General features: G+C 54.4%; 2 protein-coding genes across 7 annotated transcripts in view; both read right to left on the bottom strand.

Moving 5' to 3' along the window:
* TRIOBP (TRIO and F-actin binding protein) overlaps window positions 1-2,843 on the bottom strand; it is a gene marked incomplete at its 5' end in the record, with an annotated part of 58,846 nt that extends 56,003 nt beyond the window's left edge. For all 4 annotated transcript variants that reach the window (XM_082635130.1, XM_082635132.1, XM_082635131.1 and 1 more), the window contains 3 exons: window positions 1,027-1,187; window positions 2,131-2,260; window positions 2,758-2,843. In XM_082635130.1, coding sequence (XP_082491256.1) covers window positions 1,027-1,140 — 114 coding nt within the window. The remainder of the gene's footprint in view (window positions 1-1,026; window positions 1,188-2,130; window positions 2,261-2,757) is intronic.
* Window positions 2,844-10,843: 8,000 nt separating this feature from the next.
* NOL12 (nucleolar protein 12) lies at window positions 10,844-15,483 on the bottom strand. Of its 3 annotated transcripts, none has more exons than XM_082634640.1 (6): window positions 15,347-15,483; window positions 13,736-13,841; window positions 13,401-13,449; window positions 12,736-12,878; window positions 11,681-11,778; window positions 10,844-11,274 (listed from the first exon to the last, which is right to left on the bottom strand). In XM_082634640.1, exons 1-6 carry the CDS (start codon window positions 15,427-15,429, stop codon window positions 11,109-11,111), a joined length of 645 nt encoding a protein of 214 aa, XP_082490766.1. In that variant the 5' UTR covers window positions 15,430-15,483; the 3' UTR covers window positions 10,844-11,108. The 3 variants fall into 3 exon arrangements, with proteins under 3 accessions (XP_082490766.1, XP_082490768.1, XP_082490767.1); XM_082634642.1 differs by lacking the exon at window positions 15,347-15,483 and adding an exon at window positions 14,397-15,155; XM_082634641.1 differs by lacking the exon at window positions 15,347-15,483 and adding an exon at window positions 13,936-14,302.
* Window positions 15,484-17,045: the final 1,562 nt, after the last annotated feature.

Below are 17,045 nucleotides of genomic sequence, written 5' to 3'. Positions count from 1 at the left end.
GACAGGTAGAAAAGAATCTCCCAGGTTTATTTTTCTGGTCGGGAAGGAGGAAGAAAGGAAATGAATGTGTATCGAATTAGCCACATGTGACTTGGGCTAAGCAGGGCCAGATGCCCTGGGTGAGAAGACTTGTTGCCCCACTTTACCCATTAGGAGAGTGAAACCAGAGCAGTCAATGGCCCAAGGTCACACAGCGGGTAAATGGCAAACCTAGGACTGGAACTCTGGTCTTCTTGGCTCCAAAGCTGAACAGCAACTCCCTTATAATGGCCACCTCTTAGAGGCTAATGCCTGCATGGAGATGGCGGCCAGGCTCAAGGGGAGCCTCAAGTCTCACTGAGAATGACAGAGCCATGAGGGGGTTAAGGCTGCAGCGCCCTTGGAGATTCACAGTCCCGTGCTCCTCATAGCTCTGGGTTTACTTGGACCAGGGCTTAGCCTGAAACCTCATCCATCCACCACTAAGTGAGAAAATGCCTCCCCTTTCACTCCTTCAGTACCTTCAAGGAGAAAGTCTCCAGGGGATGTGGGGTCTCTTTAATGGCTAACACCTACCAATCTCCCTTTTTAACAGAGAGGCAGCAGGGCTCGGGCTCAGAACCTTTAGCTGACAACACTCTCTAGTTAGAATTTAGTGACATTTCTGGGTTGGTTTTTTTTTCTTCTTTTATTCTTTCCTTTGAACCTTCTATATAAAGAATATGATTCTAGTTTTCTATTTGTGGTGGTGATGTAAAGTTTTGTTTTAATGTAAGTGAAAAAATGCGTATTGATTTAATGGACAGTATGGTAAGTAATAGGTTATATGAGGCTTGGCAAAAAAAAATCATAAGAGCAGGAGGAGAATAACTGGCATTTGGGAAGCATTAACATGGTCCCACCACCTCATTGTACAGACTGGGAAAACTGAGGCTCTGACCACAAGGAAGGTCAGTGTCTGAGTTCAGCTGCAAGTTAGTGGCCCAGCCAGGCACCCCCATCACAGACTCCCCTGTCCCAAACCACCACTCAGGAAAGCCTGCCCACCTGATGCCTTGCTCTGTGGGCCTCCTCAGGGTGGAAGCAGTTTTGACAGCATCTCTGGGCAAGCACATTAGCTTCAAAGTGTTCACAGGGGGCATTCCCAGCCACCCCCTCCATATCAGTTGAATCAGGCCAGGGCAGCTCCTGCAATCCGATGGTGGGGCCTGGGAAGAATTAGGGGTGGAGGGGAGGCAAAGACCAGCTGACTGGCTGGCAGCCCACCCGGACTCCAGCCCCAACTTGCCCCCAGACAGCCAAGGACCAATGAAATGAGGTTATCCATCAATTCTTTCACCTGTTCACTTATTCACTCAACAGACACTCATTAAGCACCTCCTAAGCACCAGGCACTCTGCCAAACATTTGACATGTGATTTCTAGTCATTACTGCAGTGTTGCTCAAAGTGTATTTTGAGGACCCTGCATTAGACTCAGCTGAGCTGCTCATAAAATGCATATTCCCAGTTCCTTCCCTGATCCACCCAGCCAGAATCTCTGGAGGTGAGGCACTTATACAAGGCATTTATACAATGCATTTTATACGTCTCCTAGGCGAGTCCAATGCACCCCAAAGTTTGAGTACCCTTGCCTTACAGTTATCCTGCATTGTTGATCAAATTAGTGCCAATTTCAGATGAGGCAACTAAGTCTCACAGAGATTCCATAACTTGTTCAAAGTCCCAGTGGCTGAACTGGATTCAAACCCAGTCTTTGTGCCTCCCCATCCTCTCAGAGGTGGGCGTGAGGGACACTGGATCACACTGCCAACTCACACAGGTCCCTTGGGAAACATTGAGAGTGAGGCAAGTGGCCAGCCAGGTATTTTCAGAATTGAGGACAAAATCATGGATGAAAGTGAACATAAGGTCACACTGCAAGTCTGGCAGAGCTCAGCCAAAGAGAACCCCTGGTGTTGTGGTGAGCACAGGGCTCTTCCTCTGGGCACCACTGAGGGCTCCAACCCCAAGCCCTGGCGGGGCGGGGAGCCCCGTCAGAAGAGTGACTTGAAGATGCTCTCCTCACCCCAGCAAGCGGGGTGGGGTGAGAGGAATCCATATCCCCAAACACACATGCACCTTACTGTGCCCCCAGGTCATCTGCTCATACCTGTCGAGTTTCCTCCAAAGCGTCGCAGGGGATCTGGCCTTAGTTGCCAATCTTGGGGGAGAGCTGGGGAATTTCACATCCTCCCCTGGGGCAACCAGGGAGAAGATTCCTGGCTCCTTCACCATCAGACCTGGGGAAGTGGCAGGGCACAGTGGAGGTTGGGGGCACCACTGGCCCTTCAGTGGCCCCGGGGTCTCCAATTCTCCTCGAGCTGTTATCTCCCTGCGTCGTTCCCTGTTCCCAGTAGTGCAGAGGGTAGGCATCCGTCCTGCCCAGCCTGGGCGGTTCCTTCCCAACCCCGCCACATAAAGGAGCAACGCCTCGGACTGAGAAAGCAGCTTAATCCCCTGTGGGCGGGTGTGGGGTGCTCTTATACACATGCCCCTCACTGCTCCTGCTTCCCCCTCCCACCCCCAACCAATTGGCAGAATCCTTCTCTAAAATGCACTTTAGGTGTGGCTATAACAATGAAAAACCTTCAGTGGACATGCATGCCCCACCCGGGGAATGGACCCCTGGACCTCTCTCCATCCAGCTCGTCAGACAGTCCCTCCCCGTGTCCCTCACCCCTCTACCTTTTCCCACTAGCCTTTCCTCCCTCTCAACCTTTCCGCTCGCGGTACTAACCTCGGCTCGGGTTTCCACACACAAGGGGGTGCTGGGATGAGGTGCCAGGGGTCACAGCCTTTCTATTTTAACAATGAATCAGAACGTTGCCTGGGAGGTGGACGAAGACCACGCCCCTGCCGCTCTCGCATAGGCTCTTTCTAGGTGCTTCATTTACATGAAGACCTTGGGATTGGACAACCCGACGGCAAGGGGTGGGGCGGAAGCGGGCGGCGCCCAGATGCCTCCGAGTGCCAGACCCGCTGCACGCTCAGCCCGAGCAGCAGTGGCAGGGTTCCCAGGGGGTTCTTGAGAGGGCTGGCACTGGCGATTCTGGTTCTTTTTTTTTTTTTTTTGATTCTGGCTCTTTTTAATCTCTTTCCCTTCGGTTCGTTCCCGCCACAGTCTCCTAGGCTGGCTTTGGCTCTGCGTCTCAATTTTCTTATCTGTAAAATGGAGGTGGCAGTGGTACCTGTGAGGATGAAATGAAATGCCCAGGGCTTTTCAACCATTTGCACATCCATTTGCACACTTCCACTGATGTGGAGCTCACTCACAAAATGCAAAGCTCCTCCTTTTTAAAAAATATGCCTTCTTTTCTAAGCGAACATTCTGCACTATGCGCCAGCTTCTATTCCAAAAGCTTTACATCTACGAGGACGTAGTAACCTGAAGGATTAAGTACCAAGATCCTCATTTCACAGCAACTAGGATCAGAGAAATTAACTAATTCGCCAGTGTCACCCAGCTAGTAAGTGGCAGAGCCAAGACTAAAACCCTGGTCAGTCTGGACTCCACTGGTCAATACAGAGCATCTTCATTCACTAGTTCACTCAGACATTCACAGGTACCTGGTACATGCCAGGCCTGTGCTGGGCACCAGGGATATGAATAAAACGTGGCTCCTTCTGAGAGGGGGAGCCCACTGACCAGGGGGAGAGGCAGACCCCTGAACAGGTCATCCTGGCACAGGACCGAGTGGGTGAAAGCACACCTTCATACCAAGGAGAGTGATCTTTCTGCTCAGTCCCAATTACTGTAAGCAAAACAGAGAGCAGTGAGGCCCTAGCGCTTGTAGTGAGGCCATGGGATCTTGAGACAGTTACTTGACCTCTCTGAGTCAGGGGGTGGGTGGGTGCTTGGTTTGAGTTTGAAAATCAGGGTATGGCCCCAGCTCTCTAGCCCCTACCAATCAGTAAAATCTGGAGCCAACTCAGCGTGGCACTCCTGACACTTCATTCAATACTTACAGAGCCCCTACTTTGTCCGTTGTGTGTGCTGAGGACCCATCAGTGAACAAAAGAGCGAACCTCCTATTTTTGTGGCACTTACGTTCTAGTGGAGACAAACAGATCCCAAACATGATAAAGAAGCAATATATGGAGTATGTCGGCTGGTGTTAGGTGCTAAGGAGAAAAATGAAGGGGTCGGGGGGTTGGAAGTGGCTGGTGTGGGGAAAGCATTACTTTTTAAATAAGGTGGGCAGGAAGTATTTACAGCTAGATCTCATATATATACACACATATATTTAGTCAATAAAACAATTCCAATGGCTCTATTTCTTATTTAACATTACAAAAAGCCAAAAATAAATATTTAGAAAATGTTAAACATTAAAAAATAAATAAATAAGGTGGTCGGCGATGGCCTCTCTGAGATGGTGACCTTTGAGCAAAGACCTGGAGAAGACGTGGCAGTGAGCCTGCAGGTCCTGGAAAAAGCATTTCAGGCTGAGGGGAAAGAAGCAGCGAGGCTGGAGGGGAAAGAATAAGGAGGTGAGGGGGAGAGTCAGTGGGCGGGATTGGTGGGCTGTCCTGAGTGCTCTCCGCAGCTCTGGAGCTACCTGGTTGCATTCCTCCAGGGCAGGGAAAACACTTGCGGTGGGGGGATTGGGGGTGGGCAGCAGCCAGGGTCCTGAAGGGGGCCGGTGAGCCAAGGGTGTGTTGGGACGAGTGAAGGGGTCTGTTGGAGGAAGCCCCCTCCTGTGGGGGACAGTGGTACTTTCATCCCTGTGATGGGAAGGGCAGCTACAACCCCATTGTATAGATGGGAAACTCAAGACTCAAGCAAGTTGCCCAAAGCCACCCAGACCCTCGATGACAGTGCCTGGTCTGAAAACACACTCTTGAGTTCTGTGGGATGGCTCAGGGCATAATGGTGGCAGCCAGGGCAGCGTCCCACTTGTCACTATTTAGCCCCAGCCTCCCATTGCCCTTTCTGCTCCCTGAAGAGTCTGTGCCTGCTCACCTCTACCCCTTGGCTCACACCCTTCCCCTCGGCGCAGACATACCTCTTCAGAGATTTGGGGAAGCAGAACAGTAAGTGACAGTTCTAATCCCACTCTACCCCCCTGAGCCTCAGTTTCCTCACTGATCAAGCGGGAAGGGTCATCCCAGGCCTCCGGTCTCACAGGCCTGTTGGAGTGTCACATGGTCTGGGCAGGCAAGGTAGCGATGCAGGGGGCTGTGACCCAGTGGAGCAGGGGCTGGAAGGTATGAGTCTCTAAAGTGGTCATCAGGGTTGGCTCCAGCCCAAAGCTACCTACCCTGTAAAGTGGTGATCCAAAGCCTGCAGAAGCTGGAGAAGCTGGAAATCTGAACTTTTATATAAAACCTCAAAAGATTTTAAATATGGCTAAGTCAAATTGTTTTTAAACATTATGTGAGTCAAATCAAACTAATCTTCAGGACTTCTCTTTTATGCAGTGTCTCTGAAATGGTAAATCACAGATTTTCATCCTTTAGTGATGGCTTAAATGCCCACCCCCTCCAGGAAGCCCTCCTTGGCTTCCCCAGCCTTAAGTGAGGGCTCACTCTGCGGGGATCCTGTGCAAGACTCCCGTTGTTCCTGGGGTGTCTTTCACATTGTCGACCACGTGAGTGGCGCCCCTGGAGGTAAGATCCTGGATCTCCGCCTCCCGTTTCTTTGGGTTTGTTCAGCTAGTCCAGCAGTGTTAACGTATGTATCTAGGGTGTGACTTAATTCTTTGCAGAAGGACCCATGGCTTGGGTATATCTACCTTCTTGATCCTTCCCTGGAGATGTACATGTGCCCAGCCAGAGATGACCCTCAGCTTAAATCCCAGCTCCAACTGAGAGAGAGTGAGCAGTTAGAACTCAGCTAAAACAGTGTCCTGGAGGACATCAGGGTAGGGTTGGGGGGTATCTCAATGTGCCTCACCTGCAAAATGGGCTTAATGGAATTACCTACCCTGTGGGGTTATGGTGAGAACTCAGTGAGTTAAACCAGGTAAAGAGTGACTGGCATACAGTGAGTGCTCAGTAAATGTTATTATCTCTCCTCCTCTCTGTCCCTGTAGAAACAGCTCAGGGAATGTAAGCCCCTGGAGGGCACGGACCACCCTGTCTTGCTCACCAGTGTATCCCCAGTGCTAAGCACCCAATACTGGTGCTTTACTAAGCACTTCCCTACCAGTGCTCAGTAAACACTTGGTAACCGAGAGCAAGTGGTGCCTGCATGACAGGAGGGTCTGCCCACCCCTCCCCAGGATTACTGCTTGAGGGTCTTGGAGCTTCCAGTCCCCCTGGTGCACCCTGACGCTGCCACCAGGGAGATTTCTCTCAAATGAATCCCTGACTCTGACTCTCTCCCCAGGCTCAACCCCTACTCCCACATCGGAGGCTCCCACTGCCCCAAGATAAGGGTCCAGATCCTTAGCTCAGTATCTGAGGCCCTTAAGGGTCTGGTCCCTGCCGGCCTCTGCAGCTTTCTCCTCTCCTCTGACCACCCCTCCCCCACCTTTGCTCACCAAGGGCTCCCTGCCTGCCCATCCCCTCTCCCATCCACCTAGCCAAGCCATCTTCCAAGACTCCTTTCAATGTCACCTCCTCTCTGTTCTGTGCCCCCCTGGGCCTATACTTTATTGAACCGACCTCCAGGGTGATCTCCATGTGTGTCTGTCTCCTTCATGAGATGTGAGGATCATGTCTTATTATCTATAACAGGGTAACTTTTTTTTTTTTTTTTGCGGTACGTGGGCCTCTCACTGCTGCGGCCCCTCCCATTGCGGAGCACAGGCTCCGGACGCGCAGGCTCAGCGGCCATGGCTCACGGGCCCAGCCGCTCCGCGGCATGTGGGATCTTCCCGGACCGGGGCACGAACCCGTGTCCCCTGCATCAGCAGGCGGACTCTCAACCACTGCGCCACCAGGGAAGCCCTATAACGGGGTAACTTTTGATGTAACTTAACCTGAGACTCAGTTTTCTCAACTGTTGAATGGAGCTAGTACCCACTTCACAGTGTTGTTGTTGAGTTAATGTCATCACTGGCACACTGGAGGTGCTTGATAAATTTGTTTTCCATCCTCCTTCTTCTGGTTATTTGCCAATCATGGTGACTAAGGGGCAAGGGAGAGGGCAAAGCTCACTGGACAGGGAAGGTTTCAGCAAGGGCCCACGGGAGATGGTTGTGGCGATGAGGAGAAAAAACTAGATTCAGAAACTTGCAGACAGGAAAGCATGGCACTAGGGCCAAGAAAATCTCAAAAAGATTATTTCAAGGGTTACCTGTAAGGAGGGGGAATGGGTCCAGTGTAATCCAGCCAGGACTGGCCAAAAACCTACAGCGATTCAGGTCCTGTTTCAAGAGCAGAAACACAGAAATGACTGACACAACTTCCCATTCAGAAAGCTCAGGGCCTGTCTCGGGGGAAAGAGGTAACCAGGTTATAATATGTTCAGTGTTTAAAAGAAAGAAACGCAAAGTATCCCGGGAGCCCAGATGGAGAAATGACTGATTGCCAGGTGTCAAGGAAGGCTTCCCAGAGGAGGCAGCTCAGAGCCAAGGTGAGAAAGGCGGAGGGCAGAGTGCAAACACCTAAAGAGCTTCTCTGGCATCTGGAGGAGGCAGATGTTTGCTCAGAACAGGACGACTTTTCTTTTTTCTTTTTCTTTAATAATTATTTATTTGGCTGCGCCGGGTCTTAGTTGCAGCAAGTGGGATCTTTTAGTTTTGTTGCAGCATTCAGGATCTAGTTCCCCGACCAGGGATCGAACCAGGCCTCCTGCATTGGGAGCACGGAGTCCTAACCACCACTGGACCACCAATGAAGTCCCAGGAGGGCTTTTCTAAGATGGACCTGCTCACAAAAGAGCAGGCAGTGAGCCCTCCAAGCTCAGGATGAATTGGGAACCCCTCCCCAGAGCCCTCCACACAGCTAAAGGGAGGGCAACAGCTCAAGTCTAGGGAACATCAAGGTCAAGGGCATTTTGGAGAGGAAGGAAGCTGAGGCTTAACATTAGATCCCTCTCCTCCTCAGTTTCAGGCGCTAGCGGGCAGCTCCACCCGGCCTCCTCACCTCAGCCCCCGGGGGAGAATCAGGCCACCCCAAAACAGATCCTACTAGGAGAGTTCTTTCCTCTACTGAGCTGAGGCCTGGCTCCCAGTAACCATGGCCATTGCTCCTTGTTTTACTAGCACAGGCCTGACCCATCTGGGAAGTTCAGTGCGGTAATAGGAACATCTGGATGAGCGTCTGCTATGGCTTTAGTTCCACAGTTGGATCCCCTCTGGACAGCCCTTTACATATTTGGCTCCTGTGTGAGAATCTGCTGCTTGCACCCCAATACCAATTCTCCCGTTAGTAACGCAATCCCCAATTCTTAGTGGGTACACGATTCTCCAGAATAGACCACGGACCCCAGCCTTCCCTGCAACTAGGAGCTCCCTCTTCCTCCTGCCCTAAGCCTTTGCCACCTGCCTAATAGCACAAGCATCAAGTGTTCCTAAAAGGAGGGCCCTGACCTTCATCCCTTCCTCCTTCCTGCAGCTGAGAGGCAGATATGATGGCTGAAGCTCAGGCAGCCATCTTGGACCACGAGATGGAACCCATGTGTTGAAAATGGCACAAAACAAAAAACTGAAAGCCTGCCATCTCCACTCCAAGCTAGCTACCTTCCATCTTTGTTAACCTAAGAATTCCTCTCTTACATAAGCCAGTTATTTTATTTTTTATTATTATTATTTTTTGTGGTACACGGGCCTCTCACTGTTGTGGCCTCTCCCGCTGCGGAGCACAGGCTCCGGACACGCAGGCCCAGCGGCCATGGCTCACGGGCCCAGCCTCTCTGCGGCATGTGAGATCTTTCCGGACCAAGGCACGAACCCGTGTCCCCTGCATTGGCAGGCGGACTCTCAACCACTACGCCACCAGGGAAGCCCAGCCAGTTATTTTAAAATCTTGTTTCATATTATATGTAGCTAAATCTAATCTTTCCTGATTAAGCTCCTAGAGGTCCCAAACCACAGGGCCCACAGGATGGGGAGCGACAGGAAGAATCCAGGTAGAACATGGAGAGAAAAGACAAGTTCTCCAGAGAGTTCTGACTCTATCACTTTCAACCTTAGGATTGGCAAAAATTACCATGATTCAATTTCCTTGGTCTGCTGGTTTCTGAGGGCACACGTGGGAGAGAGTGGATGAGAACTTAATACTAGTACAAATGTAGGTATAAGTTGTAAAACATCCTATGTCATTGGGGATGGAGAAGAGAGCCTGGCACGGTGTCTCAGTGGCAGCCACGCACACACGGAAGGCACACCTGGGAAAGTCAGGAGCCGTGGGAAGCGGTTCATGCACGTGGTCTCCCTTCAGCCTCCAGGCAGGCCTGCGAGATAGGCGTCTTATAACATCTCACACGTGGGGAGGCAGTCCCAGTGAAGTCAGCAGTGAGGGGCTCACACAGTGGGCCAGCGGCTGAGCCAGGACTCAAACCCCAGCCCGGCTGTGTGTGCGAATCCCCCAGGCTCATCTCTGCTCCTGATCACAAGGGGCTGTGAGGGAGAGACTCACTGCCCCGGGTCAAGTACCAGAACCACCTGGACAGCTTGTACAAGCTCTGCCCTCTGCCCTGGATAGAGGCAGCCAAATGGGGCAAGTCGCCCCACCCCAAGCACGGGGAGGACAACAGGAAGGCAGCAGGGAGAGCAGGTGGAAGGAGTCAAGAAGCCAGGTCACCGGGCCTCCCAGCCACAAGCCCTGAGCTTCACGTTCCCATGGCCAGGTGTGGCCTTCAGACCTGCAGCAGCCAGCACCAGACGGCGGGCTGATGGTGACAGGGGAGAACGCCCGCCCAGTGCAGGGCCAGGGCTGCTCCTGGCAGCCCCGCCACAGGGTGAGTGGAGGGGAAGGCCGGCTCTGCGGACCCCCGATCCCTGCTCCCCTCCTCCAGGAGCCCCCACGCCCCAGGGCTGAACAGAACCTGTGCTCCCCTCACACACACTCACTAGTCCATCAGCTGCACAGGGGCCTAGAGCTCATGTGTCTCCCCTTTGCAGTCCTAGTGTCAGGGCCCGACACAGCTCCGCTAATCAGGACGCAACCTGAAATTCCTGTGCCCTGGCCCAGAGTCACAGGAACCAGTCAGCGCAAGTGGGGTCTGACAGTCTCCAGAACAGATGCCCGGCTGTCCTCACTGGCACCACATCCACCTGAGGCAGCTGGACCTGGATTCTGCCACCAGCCCAGCTCAGTCAGGAGAAGAGCGGGGAGTGTGAGTGACGTGGGTCACTAACAGGCTGGTTTCCATCGGCTCTGAAGCCGCACCTGAAGGTCTCCCTGGAAGAAGTGTGAAAAAGCAGCAGGCCTCACCAAGCACCAGCCGGCCTCATGAGGGGCCTACTCTGAAAGGGCCAGGCTTTCAGGCAAGTGGAGATGTATTTTCTTTACAAGGGACTAATCGCTCCTTCTTTATTGGGCTCTGTCTGGGAGCTGCTGGAAGCCTGGGGAAGCTGCCCAAGTTTGGGGGTGTGAGGAATACTCCGGGACTCCCCCGTCTCCACCCCTAAGGAGGCCAGCAAGGCCAAGGAGAAGGAAGAGGCAAAAAGTCCCAGCCACGAAAAGGCAGAGCCCAGCTCTGCTCAGCCACCAGCCCAGGTTCCAGAGCTGCAGGGAGACCCTGGCTTCTAGCAGTGGTGGCGCTGGCCTTCACCCGGGTTGGGGGCCCGGGCCTAGCGCTAGCGTTTCGTGCCCACAGGGAGGACTGCTGGACAGCGAGGATGACCCACACCCCAGCAGCTCCCTCCACCCCAAACGCCTGCCCTCGGCGTGCAGCATCGGGGCCAGGGACAAACCGTCCACACGTGCGCTTACTTTCACAAATGTAATCAAGGTTCGGTGGGGTATACATTTGGGAAGATGCCCCAAACGTGACCCTGGAGGCTCCCCCTGGTGGAGGCCAGCTCTCAGCCGCCTACATCGGCTGGAGTCCAAGCCCCAAGCCGGAGAGATGCTGGCCTCCCAAGTTTGGGTTGGGGAGTCAGCGCCTGGGTGCAGGCTGGCTTACAGGACAGCCAAGCTGGGACAGGACAGGTCCTTGCAGCCAAGGCTGGGGCACAGCCTGGGTCTCAGGGCTCAATCCCCGCTGTGCCGGGCTTGGCCTGTCAGCCTGCGGCGCTGGGTCTTACTGGTACGAGTGGCGCTTGGGGGCTTCTTGGTGGAGTTCTGGGCCCGGCTGGGATGTTTCCTCTTGACCTTCTTGCGCCTGTGCGCGTGCAGCGAGGCGGTGAGAGAGGAGATCCTGTGGGAGGGCGGAAGGCTGGTGAGGCTCGGGCCTCAGTCTACCCTGGGGAACAGGGTGCGGGTGGAAGTGTGGGCAGGGGGGTGACTGACGGCCCAGCTCATGGAGGGGAAGTCAGGACAGGCCATGGACGCCATTCCAAAGGCAGCACGCTCTGTCCCCAGAGGGCCTGCCAGCTCCTCAGCTCACAGCAAGAAAGGCCCTTACCCCAGGCACTAGGGGTACCCAGGGTCAGACATTCTCAGAGGGTGGAGGTAGGGGGCAGTGAGGGAGGCCGAGGACCACTTGACAAGCAGAGCAGAGGGCTGCCCAGGGCCCCACACGTGCCCCACACCACCCACCACAGGCGCCCTCACAACGCCAGCCATAGCAGCAGGCTCACAGGGGAGGACAGGCCAGGGCTCACCGCTGGGACAGCAGAGGGTCTCTGGACCTCCTGGGTAAGGCTCTGGTTGGCTTCTCCGCAGACGCCGCCTCCTCCTCAGACCTGTGCCCAGCCCCTTGCTAAAGAAGCACAGGAGAAGGACGGTCACAGGGAGCGGTGGATCGAGGGGCCTGGGCACCCTGAGCAGTTGCAGCTCTGTCGCGCGGGGGCATGACCTGCCGCCTCCCTCCCCTGGGCCGGGGCTCAGAGAAGGCCGTGGGTGGAAAGGCCACGTGTGCCCTAAAGCAGGGATGACACAGGCAGAGCTGGATTCCAAAGTCCTCCACCGCCACAGCCTACAGTGGACACACTCAAACACTCACAAATGAACGAACTCTAAGATGGAGAGAAGACTGGTCTTTGCATCAGAACTTACAGAAGAATAAGCACCAAATACAAGGTGAGTGTGAGCTCAGAAAGGATGTGATAAAGCGGTGGCCCTCGAACTTAAGGACACCGTAACCCATGCTCGGGGCTGTGGTTTACCTGGTGACTGTACGTGCACACGCATATAAACCCCTACGCGACCCAAACACAAGTCTAACTGAAACAAACGTTTCATAAGACAGCACTTGCTGTGATGCTTTCTGATATTTTCAATGATATCATGTTCCTTTTCTTTAAAAAAAAATGCTGGTTGGAACTTGCTATGACTCACACCCCACAGATCAGGGCACAGAGACATACCGTGCAGTGGGAGTGATCACAATCAACCGCTCTCTCAAGGGCTTCTAGTGGATCGACCACTTTTATCCTCCACAGCGACCCCACGAGGCAGCTGCTATCATCAGTGACCCCAAGGTAGTGGTGAAGGGAAGCAGACAAGGCAGAGAGACCTGCCCAGGTTCCCACAGCCACTAGTGGTGGAGCGGGCCTCTGAAGCCCCAGGCTCGGGGCTTTTGTCCAGGCCCTGGAGGGTGCCCCAGAGGAAAGAGCCCCTCACACTGGAATCCTATGACATAGAGCCGCACTTAGTGACCCCTGGCCAGCCAGGCTGCCCGTGTCCCTTCTTCCCTGGGGCTGCGAGGGAGACCCACCTCAGGCGGGGGCAGTCCGAGCAGCCGGGCCGCTGAGAGGTCCAGGTTGCTGATGGTGGTCACGGTGACCGTGTGGTTGAGGTGGTCGTACTGCACCGGCTCTGTCTTTGCTGTCACCAGCCGGTCCAGTTCGTCTGCCTCCTCTGTGCAGGTGGGCACAGAGCCAGGCCTCAGCCCCAGGGCACAAGTAAGCAGGCTCCAGCCACCGCCCCCTGCCCCCAGCCCTGGAGTGCAGTGGCCCCCCTGCTCTATCGGAGGGCATCCAGGAAGCCCCCAGCTCCAGAGCCTGGCCTGCAAATGCTGTAAATGACCCCCAACTCTTCCCTTCATGCTCCAGGGAGACCTCAGACCCCCTGGTCCCCCCCAGGACAAAGCTGGAGCCACACCAGGAGCTGCTGCTTCCCCTACCCCTCCACCCCCAGTCCCTCCAGGCCTCAGAAGCTGGCCTTTCTGCTCATGATCGGTTTACCAAGAGGTTTGGATCTCCTCCTGGTCTCTGATCCACTGACATTTAGAGACAGCAGAGGACTACCCCTGGCTGCCAGGTCACCACCAAGACCCCTAAAACAAGGGACGTCAGCTTCTGTGCAGCCCTCACACCCACCAAGGGATAAATAAACTCAGCCTGTTGGCTATTCTCCAGGACAGGCCAAGGATGGGATTACCCAGCGCCTCCTCTCTCTCTGCCAGCATCTTCAAGTATTCCTGGTGGCGCTGAAACCAAAGGGAAGGGAACATGGTGAGTATGGCCTCTCAGCCCAACCTCAGGCAGAGGCACTGCTCACCTCCAGGGTGAGTAAGACCATGACTTGAAGAGAAAGACCAGGAGATCTCACCCTAAACCTTCCCCAGTCCTGGGCCCACAGTGTCTCTATCTGTATAAACTGCTCCCCAGGCCTGCCCACACCTCCCCTCATCCCTGCAGGTGCCCCTTTTCGAGCCATCGAGGCTGCAAGTCCCCTGGAAGTCAGAGGCACCCTCCTGCCCTCTCCCTCTGCACCTCCTCCCGGAGCTTCTTCTGCTCCTCCTTGAGCCGCTTCTTGATCTCCTCAATGGCTGCCTTCTTCCGCTCCACCTTCCGCTTGTGGAAGCCTGTCAGGTACTCCCTACAGCAGAGGCAAGAAAGAAAGTCAGCATACAAGGAAAGAAGAGCTTGTTCCACAGAGAGAAAAAAAAAGAAAAACCTAATACTGCACTCACCATGTGCCAAGCACCATTCCAAAAATGTACACGTTAACTCATGTAATCCTCATAGCAACCTGAGTAGTAGGTACCCATCCCCATTTTACAGATGGGAGACACTGAGGCACAGAGAGGTAAGGTTACTTGCCCAAGGTCACAGAGAGTGTAAGGTTAGGGAAAGAGAAGGAGATGCTGCCTCTCTCCACTCACTACCCTCCAGGGCTCTCAGCCGCCAGCAACAGGGCGAGGTGGTGGGCACAGGCTGAGGGCCTTTGAACCTAGAAGAGGTGAGGGTCCTTTCTTCTCTGGCAAACTCCATTACTCAGTGAATTAAGCCACTTCTAGTGGGCCTTTCAAGGCCACCCTCACCCAGACCTCCACGAACTCTTCATTGGACCAACCCCCCCATTTGCCCAGGACCCCGCCCCTGGGCTCATCTGTAAGTTGTGTTGATGCCACCCTGAGTTTCTTTTTATTACTTATTTATTTATTATTTTTGGCTGCATTGGGTCTTCGTTGCTGCGCGCGGGCTTTCTCTAGTTGCGGCGAGTGGGGACTACTCTTCGTTGCAGTGCGTGGGTTTCTCATTGCAGTGGCTTCTCTTGTTGTGCAGCACGGGCTCTAGGCGCATGGGCTTCAGTAGTTGTGGCTCGCAGTCTCCAGAGCGCAGGCTCAGTGGTTGTGGCTCACAGGCTTAGATGCTCCGCGGCATGTGGGATCTTCCCGGACCAGGGCTCGAACCCATGTCCTCTGCATTGGCAGGCGGATTCTTAACCACTACGCCAACAGGGAAGTCCCACCCTGAGTTTCTTGATGATGCTTCAGCATTTCCCTCCCTCCCCCTATCTGATCTCAGCCCCTCTCATCTCTCTAGAGCTTGCTGCACCATTCCCATCTGTTCCGGGGCCCAACGCCAGGCTTTTCACTGACCCACTACCATATGCCCAGGTGGCACTCTGAATGGGGGACATGTGATGGGCCGGACGCTAAGGGTCCGACTCAGGGATCCCGAGGCCTGGCGCGCACACCCCGAAGGAGCTTAGTAATCGCCTGGTGAATAAATGAATTTAAGCCACTCGTTTCATTCACTCATCGTTCATCAGAAACAGCTGAGTCGGCTGCATGCGGGGCCGCCGGGCTGGGCTACGGAGGTCGAAGCCACCGCTCGGAGACCCGAGCTCTGCGCTCTCGGGCGGCGCGTAGAGCAACGCTAGGCAGGTTGGGGAGCCGAAAGGAGAAGTAAAGGCGGGGCGGACGATTCCATTCCTCTGGGCTGGGGGCCCAGAGCGCCCGCTTCCTTCCGCGGGAGCTTCGCACCACGCCCAGAGGGCGGGACCGGAAGGGCCCTCCGCGTGAGCGTGTGCCAGCGGACTTGGCCTTATCCTTGCCCGGCGACCCGAAGAGGATACGGTCCAGCCTTGACACTCACCGCCGCTTCTCCTCGTCGAAGCTCAAAATGAGCCGCGGCCGCCGGCCGTCGCCATCTCGCTTCTTCTTCTTGTTGCGGCCCATAGCGGTGAGGCCTCGGCAGCGCGGCTCCCTCTCACCTGACACTTCCGGGGTAGCGCTTCCAGCCTCCCGGAAGTGCCCCGCAGAGACGCCCTGCAGTTCCGCTCGTCAGGCCCCGCCTTTTAAAGGGGCCGCCCAGCCCGTCTCCCCGTCCCCCTCTTCTGCCTGTAACAGGCAAGATTCCTGCCCCTCCCCAACCCACCCCCGCGACTCCCAGCCCCACTCCCTCTCTTAGACTAACAACGGTGAGAGCGAGACCCAGAGGTCCCAGCGCCTAGCACGGTGCCTTGCACATAGTACGTGCTCAATACAGAGTTATTAGAGAATGGCCAAAGATTGCTGATCCTTCTTTTGATTTGGATGTCAACTCCGTGGTGGTCTCAAAGAGCACGTTTCTTTCTTTTTTTTTTTTTTAATAAATTTATTTATTTATTATTTTAGGCTGTGTTGGGTCTTCGTTGCTGCGTGCGGGCTTTCTCTAGTTGCGGCGAGCAGGGGCTACTCTTCCTTGCGGTGTGCGGGCTTCTCATTGTGGTGGCTTCTCTTGCTGTGGAGCACGGGCTCTAGGCGCGTGGGCTTCAGTAGTTTTGGATAGTGGGCTCCAGAGCGCAGGCTCAGTAGTTGTGGCACACGGGCTTAGTTGCTCCGCGGCATGTGGGATCTTCCCGGACCAGGGCTCGAACCCATGTCCCCTTCATTGGTAGGCAGATTCTTAACCACTGCGCCACCACGGAAGCCCCAAGAGCACATTTCTGGAGCCAAACTACCTGGATTAGAATCCTGGTACCCCAGTTACAGCTGTATGGTCCTGGACCAGTTGCCTTCGCTGTGCCTCAATCACCCTGTTTGTAAAAGAGGACTAATCATAGTGACTTGGTAGGTATTGTAAGGCAGTGGTTTCCAAACGTTGGCGTGCATCAGAATCCCCTGGAGGGTTTGCTGAAACCCAGATCGCTTGGGCCCACCCCAGAGTTTCTGATTCAGCAGTTCTGGAGTGAGCCCCAGAATTTGCACTTCAGGCAAGTTCTCAGGTGATGCTGATGTTGCTGGTCCACAGACCAAATTTTGAGAACCCTGATTGTGAGGGATAAGTGTGTTATGTAGCATGTATGTATAACATAACACATGCCACACATGTGTTTGCTACACAAGCCATCACCCCTGTCTGTGCCTCAGTTCCCCAAGTATGGAGTTGGGATGTAGTAACACATCCTCTACTAAAAAGGAGGGCACGAATGTGAAGGCAGTAAGTAAAACACCTAAAGGGGAATTTTAGTAGCTGGGATTGTGTCCCTGAATCCCCCATTCTTGACTCATCTGTGCTGGGTACTGCAGACAAGCTGCTGCCCTTGCCCGTAAGGACTCTCGGGTCCACAGGGTCAATGATCATTACAGTCCAGGGGATGACACCTCTTCTGTGAGATGCACGGGGGGCTGGAGGAGCTCAGGGTTGGCTCTTCCAGTGTGGAGGGCTTCCCAGAGGAGGTGACCACAGAACAGTCCGAGAGTGTGGATAACAGACTCTTAGGACTCAATGCTCTTCTTTGACAAGTGACTGGAGCCCAGAGAGCAAGTAAGCACACACATATTGAGTGCCTACTGTGTGCCAGGCACACAGA

The sequence above is a fragment of the Mesoplodon mirus genome (genome assembly GCF_964341445.2).
Source record: "Mesoplodon mirus genome assembly, chromosome: 11".
Lineage (NCBI taxonomy): Eukaryota > Metazoa > Chordata > Mammalia > Artiodactyla > Ziphiidae > Mesoplodon > Mesoplodon mirus.
Note: the sequence above shows the minus strand (reverse complement) of the source record. Positions and strands in the feature narration are given on the sequence as shown.

Coding starts and splice junctions, on each gene's coding strand:
- NOL12 (XM_082634640.1), bottom strand. CDS start 15,429: ATGGGCCGCAACAAGAAGAAGAAGCGAGATGGCGACGGCCGGCGGCCG. Junction 13,842..15,346: donor TTCGACGAGGAGAAGCGGCG/GTGAGTGTCAAG, acceptor CCTCTGCTGTAG/GGAGTACCTGACAGGCTTCC. Junction 13,450..13,735: donor AGAAGAAGCTCCGGGAGGAG/GTGCAGAGGGAG, acceptor CTTTGGTTTCAG/CGCCACCAGGAATACTTGAA.